Source organism: Platichthys flesus, chromosome 15 (genome assembly GCF_949316205.1).
Source record: "Platichthys flesus chromosome 15, fPlaFle2.1, whole genome shotgun sequence".
Classification (NCBI taxonomy): Eukaryota; Metazoa; Chordata; class Actinopteri; order Pleuronectiformes; family Pleuronectidae; genus Platichthys; species Platichthys flesus.
The window spans coordinates 21,106,667-21,126,073 of record NC_084959.1 but is presented as its reverse complement, the minus strand read 5'-3'; the positions used below and the strand labels follow the sequence as shown (position 1 = coordinate 21,126,073).

At 41.4% G+C, this 19,407-nt stretch overlaps 1 protein-coding gene across 1 annotated transcript in view; it reads left to right on the top strand.

Moving 5' to 3' along the window:
- Nucleotides 1–3,370: 3,370 nt before the first annotated feature.
- Nucleotides 3,371–19,407, top strand: part of esama (endothelial cell adhesion molecule a) — a 56,631-nt gene continuing 40,594 nt past the window's right edge. Inside the window, exon 1 of the mRNA XM_062405668.1 lies at nucleotides 3,371–3,767. Within this exon, the coding sequence (XP_062261652.1) occupies nucleotides 3,701–3,767 (67 nt within the window). The 5' untranslated portion in view covers nucleotides 3,371–3,700. The remainder of the gene's footprint in view (nucleotides 3,768–19,407) is intronic.

The window sequence follows — 19,407 nt, the reverse complement described above, 5'->3', positions numbered from 1 at the left end:
GCTGTACAACATGCATTAAAAAGGATTTATTTTTCAAAATTACATTTGATTATTTGGATCAGTGTTTTGTCATCTAATCAGTTTGCAGAAAATATTAAATTAAAACTGGAAATGTTCTTTATCATTTATTTGTTTTTGCACTGTGGAAGTTAGTCCTTTAGAAATGCATTAAATGTCATTTAGCTGACGCTTTTGTCCAAAGCGACTTACATTTTTAGAACACTCAACATTTATGAGGGGCCATTTAGGGGTTCAGTATCTTGCCAAGGACACTTAGGCATGCAGATTGGAAAGAGTGGGATTCGAACCGGCAACCTTCTTGTTGCAGAACACCCACTCTATCCCCTAGGCCACGCTCTCCCATCACTTCACCGTCACAAGTTGTGAACATTCTACTATAAATCCTGCACCCTCTCTCTCTCTCTATCGTGTGTGTGTGTGTGTGTGTGTATGAGTGTGTGTGTCTGTATGAGTGTGTGTGGACATGGTATAAAGACACGCAGACATGGTATAAAGACACGCAGAGGACAGGTCTTTGATCGGTAAGCAGGTGCCCTGACTTTATACCACATCTACAGTATCTAGGGCAGTGAGGACAAGTGCTATAAGCCAATGAGACTATTATATGGGTTTGTATAGTCTGTGATAATCTGATCACGGTTCCATTTTCATGCAGTATATACTTAAGACCTTGATAACATGCATGTAGCCTGTGGTATTTTTCCTCAGTGACTTTCACTGGATATAATCCATCAAACAAGCTCCAAACATGTATCGTAATGTGTCGACTGCATTCGGCCCCTTTGTAAATATTAACTATTTATGAGACATGGGTTCATAATGAATCTTCCTGCTCACAATGTGCCATATTTGCGTATGTGGAAATATTTGTGTACACAGTTATAGTAGATCTTCTGTATTATATGGGCAGCTGTGCCTTTCCAGTCCTTTCCACCCCAAATTGCCTTCTCATAGAGAAATGTGCTGCCCATAGATGAATGTGTGTTAAGGGGTGAATATAAAACTGTACTGTAAAGCACTTCAAGACTAGAAAATTACATTTAGACCATCTATATCTGGGCGTACACCAAGTATCATACTGCATCTGGAGTAATATGCTGGTATTTGTATTATATATGAAGCAGTCATTCATTCATTTATTACATTATAACCACATGTGGATGTGACGTATTTTTGTGTGTTGCACATTTATTTCGTTTTTTTAAATCTATTCTATTTACCCGCTCATAGATGGAAACAGTTATTATAACAATTTTCTTTATTTTATTTAGTAGAAATGTTCTTTAAGATTTGATGGGTGGGGGTATTGTGGGCATGGGTTCGATCAACAGAGGCATTTATGTGAAAGAGGGGAATACACATATGTCGTGTATACTATGTTAACACTTGGCACTTTCCTGGTGGATTTCATTTGATTTAATAAATTGGGTGATGCAAGAAATATGTTTGCCCTCCAGGAGTCAGATGTGCTCACCATTTGGCAAGACGGCATTTAGTTGCTTTGGATTAAAATTCAGTATTCGCCTCCATGCCCTGCTCACATTCATGTTTGCAGCAAAAATAAAAAAAGCCTTGTTTTGACAGCGCCTCTCGTCTGAATTCTGTAGACTTCAGCTGGGGGCCGAGATGAAATTTACAACAACACAACAAGATCTCATCCCCAGGGGGATCGGACCCTGCTTCTTTGGATTTAATCAGAGAAATAACCCCTGCTCACCTCTCATAATTGAGCAGTCCTGCTGCATTAGCCTCACCGATGTTGCTGAGGCAACTGGGCAACCTTAGAAAAATGAAATAAAGGGGTCTGGCCACCTTGGAGAGCACAGGTCACTCCATATTTTTACATCAGAGGGTGAGCTCACCTTGGGAATTCACGTCAAGCTGAGTCCAGTCTGTTCCACTGCTTTCAGACCCACACCTTTTCACACATGATGGAACAGGAGCTGCAGATTTGCAGGGGGAGAGTGGGAAAAAGGATGGAGCTTTGAAAATGGGCTGATCGTTGGAAAAAGGCTTGAGCCATAGGGTATTTGAAATGGGCGAGTTGCACACGAGTACGTCTGGCTGGTTGTATCGGGGCATTAATGAGACTTGTCAGCTTGAAGACTGGAGGAAGTGAGTTTATAATGAATTCTTTCCTTCTCTTTTTGTAGCGATATTTTGGAGAAAAATATAGATTGGTTGAGACGTTCACCCACCCACATTTTGCACTGATACTATGTTATATTTATGATTTTTCTTTGAGTCATTTTTTAACAAGGTGGTGGGATTTGTCTGTAGAATCTGCCTCTCGAAGTGTGTTTGGGTTTTTTGTTACGTGAAAAAATTGCATTTATATGTTAAATTATTTTAGAACACAGGACAAGATAGTGAACACAAGACATCCTCTGCTGAGGCAGGCCCACCAGGCTGATCAAACCTAGGTGTGTGTCCCTAACATGTTGGGGCCAATGGGGTCTTTCCTCCTGATCCAGATCTATTGGCTGTATATGTTTTTATATTGAGGAGATTCTTTCTTTTCTCGTCTATTTTCTTTTCACAGTTATCTTCTGACACGTCTTGTGTGGGTGAGAATCTGCCTTTTGATGTGTTTTGACAAACTTCAGAGGGGTATTGACAACGAAGTGAAATCAAAGCAAATGAAATGTATTCATAAGTACATCTGAAATTATTTCAGGTGGATACAGTATATTAGTATCATTAAACCTTGGTGTTTCAATACATTTTTCTTTAGATTGTCATGTGAAGTGAATACAAAGTCTTTAAATATACAGTTTGTCCTAACTGAAATCTACCCTAAATAAACATAGGTACCTCTATCGATATATCTATTTCTTAGTTTTTTCTATTTAATTTTCCTAGTTTGTTATTATTTGAAGGTAATGTACAAGTTTTCTTCGTGGTTTCATTTGCAAATATGTAAAACATGAGAGCAACATTGAGAAAGATCACATTTTAAAAGAATAATTTTTGAAAATGACACTTGATAAAAATATGTCAATATTAAAAAGAAGTAGGAAATTCTTCGGGGGAAAGTAGGTTAGTTTTTTTTCCTTCTTTTTTGCACCTGCGAGTCAGCGAACAGGTGCAACTCCGGCATTTACGAATGAAACCGCGGATGTCTGCCTTTCAAAATAAGAGAAACGCTGTCATGCAACGCATTCATTCATAGCGGATCCGCATGTTAGAGGGTTATATTTATTTAAGCCAATAGGCGGAAATTGTCGCCGATATTGAGTTAAATGACGCCAGCTCGCTTAGGCGACACTGCTCTCTCTCTCTCTCTCTCTCTCTCTCGCTCTCTGCCTCCTCTCTCTCTCTCTCTCCCACCCCCCCTCTCTCTCTCTGGAGAGGACTCAGTATGACCGCTCACTGAGTTGTCGATGAGAGGGAGTCGCACATGCCGCTGGTGTGAAGAGGAGGAGAAGAGGAGTCACGGAGGATCCTCGGTGTCGGAGGCGGTGAACCAGTGAGCACTGAACCGGCTCTGCTCACCTGACGTGTCCCTCACCTGTAACGTCTCTGCTGGAGGACTGAAACGAGACCAGCTGACAGACCTGGAGGAGCTTTGGCCAAAGAGCTCGTGTATATCTATACATATATAAGTATATCTTTACATATATAAAGACATACAGCCGAGTGAAGGACATTGACGCGCTGAGAAGTGGACACATCAGCCATGGAGGTCTGTGCTACTTCCAGGAAACTTCCTTTGCTCTCCCTCACCTTCCTGTGCGGACTCACAGGTGAGTGAGCAGCTGATTTTCACTCATTCATTCACAAGTGGGATTTAATGTGTGTCCCCGAACACCACACTCGTGACGTAGCCCTCCTGTAAAGTTCAGATCTTTTCCAAGTCATGCTAATATCTTGTAAATAAAATCAGGCAGAAGATTCAAGGTGACATTCATTAAATACACTAAAATCACATTATCATCCAGAGTATGAACAAATCAAGGCAACAATCATATCTTTTTCAAGCATGATGTTAACAAATTTATCTCCATTCTTCATGACACGTATACAATATTAGTCATAATTATATGCTAATAATTAATGAGGAAGTGTATGGGGTCTCTCTCTCTCTTTCTCCTCTGTATGTGTGCCAGAGGATGGAGGGGTGGATTTAAAGCTAAAACACCTGTTTGTTTTTCACAGGATTTGAAACAAGTGTTACACATGATTATGTCTTCCAGGGACAAATAATCCCTTTATATCTGCGGCAACATTGGCTCAGCCATCACTCTCTCTAGCAATGTATTAAACTCCTACTTTCACTGAGAGCTGTACAGTACACGCAGCCTACTTTCACCCCGCCGTCTCTTTTGATTCTGAAATTGGGGCATGCGTCAGCCGCACAAGGGCTCCTGCAAATGTTTTAAGAAATGACAAGTTCTAAATGATTCATTCAGGTAAAACTCTCAACAAGAGCCGTGCAGACGCAACGCATCGTTTTACACTCACACAGGAGAATATTGATAATATTTTCAGATAGCGTCAGATAGCTGATTACTTCCCAGGAGGCAGAAAATTAAAGCAACATTTTGTCTCCATCAGACTGCATGGATGGAGGTGGAGCAAATGCACGTTTCTGATTGCACTGGAAATCATTAAGTGCCCTTCAACAGCAACATATGGTTACTGTATGTTTATATTCATCTGGTGGTGACTTCATGTTCCTCTTGTTCCAACTCAGCTCCAGCCAGAAACTAGATTTTTGTAACAAGCAAATGTTACTTTAAATGGCCTTTGACTTCTCTGCCAAACCTTCTGGCTCTCCTAAAAAACAGGAGATATCCATTAAGGTTACTCCATCTACTACAGGTGAGTGTGTATTCTGTTTGGTCCGTGAGACACGAGAACAAGCAGGAGCTTCACATTTGACCTACATTCACTCTGGGTTGCTCAAAGCCCATGTGTGCTCTTCACCGTTGTTGCCAAAACAATCACCTGCGCTGACACAGGCAATCTCAGACGGGCTTGTTACTACCCTGAGGGAAGGGTTTTACCTGAGAAATGCTGCCATTTACCACCCAGACCCCTGTGCGGCCATTACATGAGTTCAACACCTCAAAGGCATTTGAAGCAGTGATTGGTAATAAAGTCCCCCAGTGACTCATCTTGACTTTTAACAACAGGCTTTGATTCACTGCACAACTGGACAATACAAGCACAGCAGCCGACCTTGACCTCGGCCTTCTCACTATCAGTCACCCTGCAGGTGTGTCCTGAAAACACGGAGTGGTCGAGACACAGGGAGGAAGTGCTGATGAATGGCGGCCTGTGGCGACAGGAAAAGCCTTGCACCCCTTCAGTCCCTGATGTAGTTGGAGCAGGAAGTGAGCAAATGGCGTCCCAAGAACACGACAAAGGCATCATTTGAAATTTGGGGTCTCAGTCAAATCGGAGCAGTGCAGGAAGCTGTCGTCACTACAGATCGATGAGGGATTGTGGTCTGCACATGGAGGAGTTTGAAATTAAGAGCTGCACTGTTTACTGTTTGGCTCATTCATCTGCTGACTCTGTATCTGTGCAGAGTTTTGGTAACAACGTCATCATCACATATGTGCACAGTGAGAACTACAACAATTTATCTAATTGACAAAAATTTGACCAATTTAATATTTTAGCAAATTTTTTAAGTAAAATGCCAAATATTTGATCATTAGATACACACGTTTTACAAATTGCTGCTTTTCCTTTTTTTACATAAAAAATATTTTGAGGTTTAGACAGTAGAAATAAAAAAGCAGTAGATTAAAGATTAAAGCACACACACACAAATGTTTTGTTTTGTGCACACACACACACAAATGTGTGTGTGTGCGCCCTGTTTTTCCTTTGAGGCCTTTTTTCTGTCTAACAGCCCACAATGCTTTACAATCGCATGAACTCATAACGATTGTCTCAGTAAAGTTGTGTTCGGACCAGTTAATTTGATTTCATTAGCCTAAGTTCAACAGTGTTCAAATTTAAATTTAAATTAAATTAATTTGCCCCCCTTAATTTAGTTTTCAGGCAAGATAACAAAAAAATCCCATTCAGGGTGAATGACCTTTATTTCACTTTTGTCAGAGATCTGTGTGTAAGACGATATTGTCTATATTTTAGCTTTATTCGGGGGAATGTCAGATACAGGCGCTCTGGTTGCTGTTATCTGGACACCATGATCTGAACAAAAGAAATAGGCTGTGCAGACTCAAACAGTATATCGTTAGGAAGCTGGTAAGTTTGCCAGAGATGTTCTAAATGTTTGTGAGATTGCATTGACACTTGGTCCCCTCACGTTGAAATGTGGACGATGCACGCTCAGACTATTTTAGATGATTGAATGTTTGCAAAGAAAAAAGGTGCTTTTTCAAAAGCACTGTTTTACTGTGTGTTTGTTCCTGTACTTGTATCTTTTTGAGGACCATTTTAATCATAGACCCCATACAGAGCGAGGACATTTTTGGAAAGTGAGGACATTTAAACTCAGTCTGTTTATTTATTAAGTCATATTGTGAATAGTTTCTTCCTTAAGGGGACAAAGGGCAAGTCCCCAATAGGAATCATTACAATGTCAGCTGGTGTAAAGTGTGCCTGTGTGTGTTTGTGTGTGTGTGGGGGGGGGGGGGGGGGGGATTTGCGTGATTTGTGAATGCATTTGCATGAGCACATGTGGTAATCTTGAAGCCCTTATCATAGGACAGTTCATGGCAACAACACAAAAGCCATGTTTTATCTTATCGTAACCAATAGTTTCACAATCACTGCTCTGCTCTGGACACAACATCTGGCAAAGGAACATCTTCATTTGTTTTCCAGGTGGGTCCCCACAGTGGACTTTACTTATTTAACAAGGTCAATCCATACAAGCTTCAAAGGATCCATTGGGATGGTGGGGGTAGTGTAGCTGCCATGGCTGATTTTCAATGTCAACTGGGATTTAGAGTAGTAGGTGAGAAGGTTACAAGAGTTAATTTGAGCCATATGTATTATTCTTAACACATGGCCACTTAACCATTTCGCCCATTAAAACATACAACGTCTTAAAGCTTGGATACACATTTGATCTTTATATGACAATATAGTCGTTTTCAGACATGATGAGAATTGGCTTCGCTGCACACACGCGTTTACAGCAGCAACAAAACCTCTGTTTTAATCAGGCAAGAGGTGGAGCAGCAGACAGAGGCAGGAAGTGACGCATTAAATCCGCTGCGAAAGATCACATGTTTTTGTTTACATCACCCAGACACCATCGTCAGCCCTTATCACCACAAACTCCCTTGACATCCTTGTCAGGGTCTTCTACGTGTAAGACACCGCTTTTTCACCGTAAGATATATTTTTTTTTTTTTTTGCGTCTGTCACGTGTAAGAAGCATCATCAATCCCCCCAGTCGCTCGTGGTGAATCTCCAGTGGGGATCCCCTGCTGTGTTCAAACCTCGACACTCCTGGCTTTCTACGGACATTTTACCAGGAGGCCAAGCAAAGAAAGACCATAGACACTACGGAGCGTCTGACTCTGACATTTGCGTTCACACATTCACCTCCTCTGGAGAAACTGGGGAGTCCAGTGCTTGTCTGAAAGTATCTTATGTCAACATGGGTTTTGTGTCCTCGTCCACTCCCTGTTGTCACCCTGAAGAAACTTCGTCCCAAAATATACTACATGTCCCCTGAGAGTGTCAAAGGGAGAGTCATGGAATGCAGTTCATCCAACGCACAACTATGTATGGCCTTATCTCTAATTGCCTATTTCTTAGAATAATACTAAATGGATGTGCAGCAAAGCCCCTTTCCTCCTTGAGCCGGGATTACAGCAGTTTGAAGCCCACAGTCCTCGTGTACGTGTCCCCAGCAACTGGTGCAATTTTGATTTGACGAAGGAGATTGAGGGATTTATTGGTACATACGTAATGACACAGAAACACGACAGTGCACTTTTTCTCGACCCAGCGAGGCAGTTTGTCGTCCAATCGTCAGTCTGCGCTGTGCAAGTGTGCCAGTGCCTCTTGTAATCCTATGTATTTACACCCACTGGCGCTCTGTACAAGGCCCAGGAGAACAAGAACCTGAAGGGAGATTAGTTCAGGTTGCGGCGCTCCCTGATGGATAAAGAGAGAGCCATCCCTGTGCAGGACACAGAAATGGAAAGTCTAACCAGAGCTTCTTTATTTCACTGTTTTTCTCTAATATCCTGGGAAACCTCAGGCTTTTGTCTTTATGTTATTGGCCCACAATCTCACATCACACATTTTCATTTGCTAACAACATCCCTTTGTTATGGTTTTTGTCACTTAATAGTAGTTTTGCATGTCTTTGTAGTTGTAATTTCTGAATGCTTTGCATCTTGTTGTATTCATTCAGCATCCCATTCATTGCAGTTGCTTGATTTTTTTTTAACAATAAATGTTCTGAGCACCTCAAGCTAGGGCGTCGATACATACAGTATGAGCATCGATACTTAAGTCTAATTCTTAAAATACTGCAATTAAGCCTGGGGTCATGTAAACACCTTAATCTAATTATATTACTTTAATTAAGTCACTTTCACAGGATTAATGCTGTGATTTATGAATGTGGAGCACTGAAGTATTAGCTGCATTTCTAAAGGCTGCTGACCTCTACAGACCATTTTCAGACCATCAGAGGTTTGACGGATTGCCACTCCTGCCCCACATTCACTGACTTACCATTTTTAAATATATATAAACATACATATTTTTAGACTCAATGTGGGATTAACTGTGGGAATGAGACATTTGTGGTTATGTATGAAGTGTGACATGTTGCTTTGAGATATGTGGTTGTGTAGTTGCTGTTTGTCATTGCATTATAATAACAAATTGTGAGTGATTCTCTCAGCTACTGTAAGAACAACACTGTCACATTCGCTGTTGCTGCGATATGGTGGATGTCCCTTTCCTGTTTTGTTTTTTTTGGGACGTCCCATCTCCATCCATGGATCCAGAAGGAAGAAGGCCTCCTCTCAGGGGTCATGAGAAATTCACTGGGTGACTTTCCCAACGTTGGGCCCTGGCCTAGGGACTCTTAAAGGCACAGACACACATACTTTCTGACTTCATCTTTCTCTATGTTGCCCGGTTCACTGTCCTTCTTCTCTAAGAGCCAAGAGCATAACCAGCCTGCATACACAAGCAGAGTGATTGTATGTGGGCGTTGATCTTTTCCCACATGAGTGATTGATGCCTGGAAATATGCCTGCAAGTACTGATAGAAATCTCTTGTAGATGGTAAAACACGCATGGTTATCTGTTTTGTTTTGTGTAGGGGTCACATAAACAGAGTTATTCCCAGCTGATGTTTGTACAACTGGCAATTTATGGACAATGATAGTTTCCTTCAACAAGGCTTTATGTATATAAATAAATAAAAGATGTATATTTATAGCGATATCGTGATTCCTGTAGGGTCTGCCCCAAGTCAGGACAGTAGCATGTGCTGCTAAATCGCTCTTCACAAGGCAAGTTTGCAGTGTCAGCTGTGTACCCCACTCCTGTAATTTAGGGTTGACTGTGACACTACTGTAGCCAGGCTTTGACAGCACTCTGGCTAATGACTATTTACAGCCAAGAATGCCACAGGAGGCTTATCAGGTGGCTCTTAAAGCTGGTCTGGCTGCTGTGCTGGGTGTTCTCCCTCCGCTCTCAGCCTCAAATCAGGCTGCTGATGTTAAAAACTGATCTGCCTCTGGACTGAGTAGCAGAGTAACCATTTTATAATGGTTAATAATAGGTTACTGACTCTGGGATCAACATAGATAATAGTGACAGCAATGCAAAAATATTCTAATTGTAGGTTAAATGTGAGTGAATACCTGGCACCTACCAAGATGGGCAGAATTTGCAGTGGCAGCCTGTTATTCGTGTCTCTTAAGTACATGCTGTCTGGTGCGTTGAATGGCAAGACAGGTCCTTTTAGGATTTCTGATAATTATATAAACAGTATTAATACCCTGAAAATGTCCTAAAACCGTGTGCACTACTTCCTTCAGAGAACAGCACAAACGGGCTCTAACCAGAGTAGAAAGAGAAGTGGGAGGCCCCGGTGCACAACTCAGCAAGAAGACAAGTATATTAGAGTCTCTAGTTTGAGAAATAGACGCCTCACAGGTCCTCAACTGGCAGCTTCTTTAAATGGTACCCGCAAAACGCCAGTGTCAACATCTACAGTGAAGAGGCGACTCTGGGATGCTGGCCTTCTAGGCAGAGTGGCAAAGAAAAAGCCATATCTGAGACTGGCCAGTAAAAAGAAAATATTGATATGAGCAGAAGAACACAGACATTGGACAGAGGAAGATTGGAAAAAAGTGTTATGGACAGACAAATCAAAGTTTAAGGTGTTTGGATCTCACAGAAGAACATTTGTGAGACGCAGAACAGGTGAAAAGATGCTGGAAGAGTCCTGACGCCATCTGTCAAGCATGGTTTAGGTCATGTGATAGTCTGGGGCTGCTTTGGTGCCGTAAAGTGGGAGATTTGTACAAGTTAAAATGGATTTTTAATAAGGAAGGCTATCACTCCCTTTTTTCCAGACACCAAGTAGTGTCTGGAATCCCTTTTATATTTGTGCAGATGATGCCCATAAGTTGACAGCCATGTATGTCAAAGGAACAGGGCAAATCACATGAAGCTTCAAATATTTGCTGTAATTCTCAGCCCCAAAAAATGGTATTCCAGAAAGAGGTAGAACAAATGCAGCTGGCTTTCAGTGGCGCTGACAGATGTTGCAGGCAGAAGTCAACAACAACCACAATCACACATCCGTCTGACCTGTTCTTTAAATAAGAAAAAAAAAGTTAATAAAGCTGTGGACAGACGGGAATTGAGGGCATGGGCTTAGACAAGATAGGCTGTGTTAAATTATTCTTACTTGGAGGTACTTAGGTGGGGGTGGGGGTTAGAGCCTGATGCACTTATGACTTCAGGGACATTGACATAATCCTGGTTTTCTTCTCCAAGTGTTTACAGAGCGCGTAATCACATACTGCCAATCAAATCCATTTGTGGACCCCTGCCTTACACAACATTTTCAGTAATAGGTGTATAACCATTAATGGAATGGGTGGAAAAGCTGTCCAATTGTGCTCTTATGGTTGAATAGGGCTTCAGCAAAAGAGTCCACTAGCCAGAAAAAATCGCTCTGATTTGTGATATGTTGTGAATTATTAAACCATTAACTGAGATGTTTCCCCCCAGGGAGAACCCCTTCCTCAATCCTGTCCTTTAGCTGCTATCGCTACCTTTACTTGTTTCTTTTTCCACATTTATTATTTCTCCATGTCCATCTCTTTCTCTTGAACTTGATATTTTAGGACCGCCTCAAGGGAATTTGTACGGTTGTGATACAAACGTTAATTTGAGTCAAAGATGAACTGATTAGGTTTTGGTGGTCTTAAGTCAGAGGTCAAGGTCACAGTGACCTCCTGTCTTGTGATATATCAGGAACGCACAGAGAAAATTTAATTACATGTGGCACAAACATCTATGGTCAAAGGTCAAGTTCCCTGTGACCTGTGACCTGGGAACTTGTCTTCTGAATCCAACATCCAGAATGCCTTGAGGGAATTTCTCCACCTTTAACTCATAGGTTTATTGAAGATTCAAAGATTACCTGAATAGAGTTTGGTAAGTGGCCAAGGTCACTTTAACCTCAACATTTGTTTTCCCAAGAATTCATACTCTAATAAACAACATGCACTTAATATTTGTATTGAATTCCCTGGATATGATGTGGATATAAACTCTAACTTCATTGGTTGGCAGAGGCATTCAACTAAGAGGTGATAATTATATGTCTTTGTGTTTTTTGTATTAATTGTGATGTGCTGACTGCCCCCTTCACTTACTTTTACTTTCTTATAGAGTATAAAGGTTTTCAAGACTGCAGATGCAGTGTAACGATTTCAGGCAGCGTTGTGTGAATCCAACATTTCTTTCATCAAGGGAATGTTATAAATGTCTTAAAGCAGCATGTGATTGGATGAATGTAGGAGGCTGGCAGCAGTAAACTACCTGAAGAAGTGAGATATTTATGATTTTTTGTATTATTATTATTAATATGATTTAATACATAATTTGGTAAGGATGTATGTAATCTCAGTTTGTTAATTATATGCTTTGTTGTTTGATGTAGTTCTACTGCTTGATAGTCTATGATCTTCTAATTTAATATTATTTAAAACATTGATATTGGAGGCATTTGATAACCCGCTGCAATGATGAATACAGTTTAGTTGTAAGTGGCATGAAGTTGATCCCCTTGGACTTTTTTTTATATCCACAATTTAAACATCCACCACCACACACTAGATTTAGCTAGAAACAGAAGCAAAATACTGACTGTCACTATAACGGTCTTATTTGGAAAAAAATCCTTTTTTCATGTTGTGATTTATCAGTTCAGTATGACATTCCTGCATGCACACACACACACACACACACACACACACACACACACACAGAGGCAGGTAGTCATATTATTAATTTTTTATTTTTTCATCAACTGACACCTGTGTCCTGAGAGGAAATTATTTGACATTAGCTAAAGTAATTGTGTATGAGGCGACAGTGGCAGCAGGCAGCTATGTGGAAAAAGCCATTAGAGTCAAACTATTAAGCTGAGGCCTTTAGGGTATCAGAACTGTAGTGGAGTTCTCATTGGAGTTCTCAGTGAGGCAGAACGTGTGGAGGAGAACCATTAAAAAAGACAGTAGGACACAAGTAAGGTTTATGCCTCCAGTGTCTTGCAGACATTGTTCAGGGTAAATGTTCTGTTCCATGATGCTCGAAATGCTCTGCTATGCTGAAGAATAATCTGATAAATCACAAAGTATGGCAGTTTAATCAGAGGACAGAGTGTTGACTGTCACAAGAGTTAAAGGGAGTGAACAATGGAGACAGTGTGGGTCATATCTGGCGTACTGTATGGCACATGATATGCTATGACACAGCATACCCGTTAGGACGCAACGTTGAATCGCTGTGAACTTGACTGTGCTGAAAGGGGGAGAAAAGGTGCATTAAGGAGGATGTCAGCGGGGATCAAACAGTACAGTGCAATTCAGTGTCAGGGATTACTGAGACTTGGGCTCCTGCTCAGAAAAGGCCAAAGACATGCACATCAATGACTATTCAAATTCAGATCTATTTTGGTTTTCAAGCATAAAGTTCAAATTTAAAACTTTGCAACCCTTTTTTGTAGAGGATGTGCCTGTAAATTAGTGCGGTGCAGATGCTTTAGAGGGAAGTATCTCTGCACTGTCAGGTCTGAGCCAAAGTCAGTTTTATGTATGCAAGCTGTCAGACAGAGATCTTTGAAGGGATAGGTCAACATACTGGGAAATATGCTCATATAGTTTTGAAAAGATTGATACCTCTGTATGCTAAATTGAGCTACAGCAAAGAGATGATGAAGTCTTCTAGGCATGTCACTACAAACTGACTGCAAGTTCCATAGATGTGAATGTGAGAATGAATGGTTGTTTGTGTCTGTATGTTGGCCCTGTGTTGGCTAAAGGCTCCAGCTCCCCTTGTGACCCTAAAAGAATAGAAGGTATAGATGGATAGAGGGAGGGAAATATGCTGCTGTTCTTTTGCGTCCACTAAGACCAGTCATCACTTTGGCAGAAGATCCCTTAAATTCTGTAAACTGCGAGGATGAGTCACTGCAGATCGGAATTATTCAAAACTGGGTAGGATTCATAATAAAAGTGTGCGCAGGGTTTTAGAAATCTGATATGTTTGTGCCCATGCAGACTTAACTATGAATCCTACGCACTGTTTTATAAATGAGGCCCTCGCTCTTTATGAAAAGACGATTTGATCAGAGCACCTCAGAAATGGCAAGGCATACCTGAAGGCAATGTTCACTTTATAAATCACAGTCCACCTGGAAACGTGTGTACATGAATCTGCCTCAAAGTCCGCCCTCTACACACCTACATTCAACCATAAATAATGCAGAGCACCTCATGAATAATAAATTCTCCTTCTGACCAATGGGTTGCTATAGTTTCTAAATGCACTGATACACTGCTGCAGACAATACAGTGAGTGAGAGTGAATATGATATAAAGAACAGTGCCTGAATTTTTTTTTTAACTCCAAGTGGATACATAAAATAATCGCTTCACACTGTCAGAATTTTGAATTATATTCATCCAAAACTGCAGGATTATTAAATTCAGAGACAGCCGTGATACCCCCAATCTATCAAATTTAACCGAGTTATGTATTTAAAAATGAGAAGAAGAGGCTTTACATGGAAAGGTACATTTTAGACCTGTCGGCTAATAAACGAGATTGGTGAGCCCTTGTGTTTGTACTGGGATGGTTCGGCTCCGCCTAATACTGGACTCAATTCAGAACCAAGATCACAGATCTATAGAATCTATATCAGCTGATTAGTCATGATCATGGGAATGCTGTAAGTTGTTTCATATCTTTCTCAATTGAAGGTTCTCATGGAACAGTCATGTTGCGTGGGCACAACTAACGCAGTTGGTTTTAACGTTAATGATGAACTGGATCAATAATCTGGCTTCATTTCATCACCTCTCATCTGCATCATTATTCTCCCGTCTCCAAAATGTGCACAGGCATGGGAGAGAGTTAGCGTACAAGTGTGCACATTCTCCCCTTAAGTTTGTTTTTATAAATGCCAACGTTTGCATGAGACGTTTCGTACGCATCTTTCAGGCCCCGTGTTGTGCGTACGGAACAGTTATAAATTAGGTCTCAGGTCCTTTTCAAAGTTCAAGTCCCTACAGTGACTATGAGATGTGACAGATCACTTACCATTCACTATCCTGACATGTGCTGGTGTAACTATATTCAATATTATTCCATTCATCTGTGAGTGTTCGTAATCTTATCGGTGTAAACTACAATAGATGCAAGTATTCTGTGTTTCTGTTATTAGGAATCAGCGAAAAGCCATTATCAAACACAGAGCATATGTAAATGACATTGTAATTTATTTATTTAAAAAAAAAGATTCGGGAATAAATCACTTAAGACGCTCACTGTGACATATTTACATCTTTTCCTCTTTTGGAGGGCGTCTTTAGTTGAAACTAGCTTCATTAATCTAGCTGATTAAAAAGCACAAATTGAAGGTTTGTTAAACGTGAAGTAATTCCTCAAGAGTAGTACTGAGTTAAATTCAGACCTCACAAGCTTTAGCATTAGTCTCCATGGCTCCAGAGTTAGCCTGGGGTTTCTGAAGTCTCAATCCTTAAAGCCCTGTGCCCAGCAGCATGGAAAACTAGCCGCTCTACTGATCACATTATTTCAAAAGCTCATGTGTGGGATTTTTCAAAGGGCAGGACCTCCTGTCATCTCAGCACTCACTGCATGTAACTTCCTTCTAGCCCCCCCACCCTCCACCACACGCCATTTCATTAATAACATCTGTGGTCATTGCTCATTGACAGAGGCAGAGTAAATTATAGGTTAAGAATATATCTCCTCTTTTCCCCCTCCTATTCCTGCTTACAGACATCCCCCTGTGCCTTTTATCAACATTATTATGTTCTCTTCCTCCCCCTCCTCTTCCTTCTTGCCCTCTTCTTTTTCTTTTCATCTTATCGTGCAACCATCCTCCTCCTCCTATCCTTCATCCCATCTCTCCTGAGGTCTGCAGCTCCGGCATCTCATCAGCATCAGTGTCTCGGGTCAGCCGGAAGGGTTAGACCAGTGTATATGTACGTGTGTGTGTGTGTGTGTGTTGTTTTCCTGCACATATTAAATGTGTGTGTAGTCTGTCTTCCCTTCCATCACATTGTTTTTTGTGTTTTTGAGCACAATGTTGGTTGGTACATATGTGTGTTTGTGTGTGTGTGTGTGTGTGTGTGTGTGTGTGTGTGTGTGCTATCCTCAGCCCATCACTACCATGTGTTTACTCTTCATTCTTTCAAATTATTTCTTCCTCCATCTCTCCTCCCTCCTCACTTCTCCTCTTCTCTGTGGCTGGTGTATATTACTATAAGCTCTTATCTGTTTTTCTGTCACACACAGCTACACTCTGGAGAGAGCTCAGATGATGCAATTATCTCCCATAATGGCTTAGAGGTGAAGCCCCCCCCTCGCACCCCCAATCGTCACCATGCGCCACCATATACAGTATAATTGCTATTTATTCAAAATATCTCCCACATCGCTGCCCTCCCCGGTTCTCTCTTTCGGCTAATGCACCTCCAGTTATTAGAGCGAATACGTTTTAATGTGCTGCTAATATGCTCTCCTTTTCACTATGCAGGAGTATCGCTGCCAAAACTGTCATAATTGGATTTTTCTCTCTTCATTTCCTTTCCAAGTGACAAGAGCCCTGAGAGAAAACACGTTTTCCATCATCAGATTAGGTACGAAAGTGCTTTTAACAAATGGACAGTAATTCTCAGTCGTTCTCACAAGTCCTTCAGATTCCACAACAAAATTAGTTCTTTGTTCCTGATTTATGACGTAGCAACTGCATGTTAGAAGGGCTGCAGGTTCAGTCCTTCCTCGGTGTCTGTGCAGGATGTGTTCAAGCCAATTTTATGTTCAGAGCTTAAAAGCTGTGTGAAGCTTAACATTTCACTTTGGCTCACGTTTACTCTATATGCATGTAGCATGAGTAAAACATGGTCTTTTTAGACTGCTGCATGAATAACAATATGACTTTGTGTAATTTCAAAAAAGTGGCAGAAACACCTTATGTGTGGAAGAGCAGAAAGGTTAAGGGATGTGTTAAAATGACATCCCTGCTAAGGATAAGGAACATTTTCAGGGTAACGGTCTGGGAGCAGTTGTCATGCTTACAAGGAGCCATTTTTATCTATATTTCTATGCCACGGTCACCTGACTTATTCCTTTGCTGCTGTCATAATCACTACAACCACTAAAGGGCACTGGCTCTTAAACATTAGCGTAAATTTGGTATGTTGCATACCCAATGAAGTCATTCTTCTTGTGAGGACAGTCTCCTTTATCGTGGGCTGTTTCATTTGGCAAAACCGGTTGTATTTCTGTCCTCGAAGGTACACTTCCCCTCACTTGCAGTAAGCTACTGATATGCACTCCCAAAGCCAAGCTGCCCTCACATGCAACCATTGTTAATTGTGAAAGCCAAGATCTGTGCCCCACTGAAAGGCTACATCAGTTTCCTTGCACTGCATGTCTGACGTAAGGTCTATTTTCTGGCTCTTCGGCCAAAAACAATAGCACATAAAGTGATATGTATCTACAAGACAGGAAAGTGCAAAGGAAATACTAACTTTGACACAACGCTGTGTGCTGCATTGAATTCTACCCTACTTCTAAATGTCACTGTTGCCTTGGCTGTGTCCTCTACTGACAGAGGAAGCACACATTGCCCCTCCTTCCTTCATCTGTCTTCTCATGCATCTGCATGCAGCAGCACTACTGTACATGGGCTCTGAAGTACAACACAGCAGAGGCACAGAAAGCCCCCATAATCTTCCCTGCACATGTGTTTGAAGCGGTGGATGGCGCTCAAATGAATGCTAAACGGGATCCATCAGGATTAAGTCTGGGTTGGAAGCGGTTTGCCTTATTGCTGACTCTGTATCACAACTGCAGATTTGGAAAAGCTTGCCACTGGTACCACAAAGCGACAGATTTCGCTCACGCTGGGACACTGTGGCAAACCTGGCCCATAGCCAGCACAGACACACAGAAAGACTTTTTTTAGGTTCGGATCATCATTGATGTTTTGAGTGTTCATTAGTGACTGGTCATTACGTTCACTGATTTCCTGAGGGCGACCATCTGTAAGAGCCCATTAACCTCAGACATTAAGAGTGATTAGGCAAAGTACTCACTTTTTGCTCAGAAATGTTCACTCGGTGGAGCTTAATGCAGATGTATGCATGGCATCCGGAAGGTAATTTGCTGTCTACATCAGGGATGAAACTGACCTCTTTGTTTTGTGGGTTTGTTTCAGCTGTGATGTACAGTAGATTTGACTATCAAAGGGGAAAACGATGAAACCCCTGTAGTTGTGCTATAGCGCCTGGGGGGGTTCCTGTCAGATGGTGTAGGCTCACACTATTATGCACATATATAGTGTAGGTACATACGTGCACACAAAGCCCCTATTAAATGTCTTCATCACACTGTCATATAAAATGAAAATTCTCATTTAGAAGCAACATGTTTTTTGTCCCTCCTGGAGACCATGTGCTGTGGCCCCTTCTGCCTTACTCTTGTCGTACACCCCCATACTGTTTCCACGACACCCACTCCAATTCCCTCAATGGGAACACTTTAATCATGGTGGCAGATCCATATATCCCCACCCACAGTGACACACACTCACTCATCTTAACACACATCCTCTTGGAGGACGAAAGGCAAGTCTCGTCTGATCCGTAAACGCTCTCTCGCCCCCGAGTTCCCCCGTGCACACCTCCTCCGCTATCACGATCTTTAGGTAAAATGGTTTCACAGATTCCATTTAATAACAGCATTGGCACGCACAGGAAACCCACAGAGGAATTCCAGTCTCTCTGTCACCCCTCCTCCTGTCACTACCTGTCAGCGAGCAAGAATCACACAGCTCACTGTGTTAGGGAAGTGATCAGAACTCCCCTTAACTGCAGAAAGTTGTCGATCATCTGTCTCTTACCTCCTCCCCATGTTAAAAATAGACCCAAGCTGTCAAAGGCTAACCACAAGTTCTTTCCCGTCTTTCTCTCCTTCCCTTTCCCTCTTTTACTCGCTTTCCTCTGCTTTCCCTGATTTGCTGGCTGCAGCAGTTTTGGTGATCATCGTAGCCACATGACAGGATCGTGCATGGCTTGTCTTCCCATTTCTCTCCATGTCAATCTCTGCTAATGTGTGCGCTTGTCAAGGCAGCATGAAAACAGGATGAAGAACTGCTGAAAGTTAAGCACAATCACAAAGGCAACACCACGGACACATCTGTGCTTAACAGCTTCTAACAAATTAATTTATATTGTGACTAGTCTGTCGATGTGGTTAAAGATGTGGTGAACAGTATTTAAGTTTGGTGTGATGTCTCTTTCCACTAATTTAATTTTTTTAATTGTGCTCTGCAAAAAACTTTAATATTTTATATTTCAAATGTCCTTGGATGGAAATGTGTCTGATTACAAAATAATGAATAAGGATAAACGAGGGTTTTGTGCTTGTTGATGCAAAATGCTGTTGAAAATATTCAAGTATGAGAAATGGGGTAAATCTGAGTGATACACATGGAGTCCTACATTATGTAGACATGACTGTGTCCTCATCTTATAGTTTTTTTGTCATTGTCTTCCAGGTTTTACCCTGTGAATCCAGTGTTTTACTTATTTTGATGAAACATAATCTCCATCAGCCTGTGGAGGTAGAGAGATAAAAAACAATTGT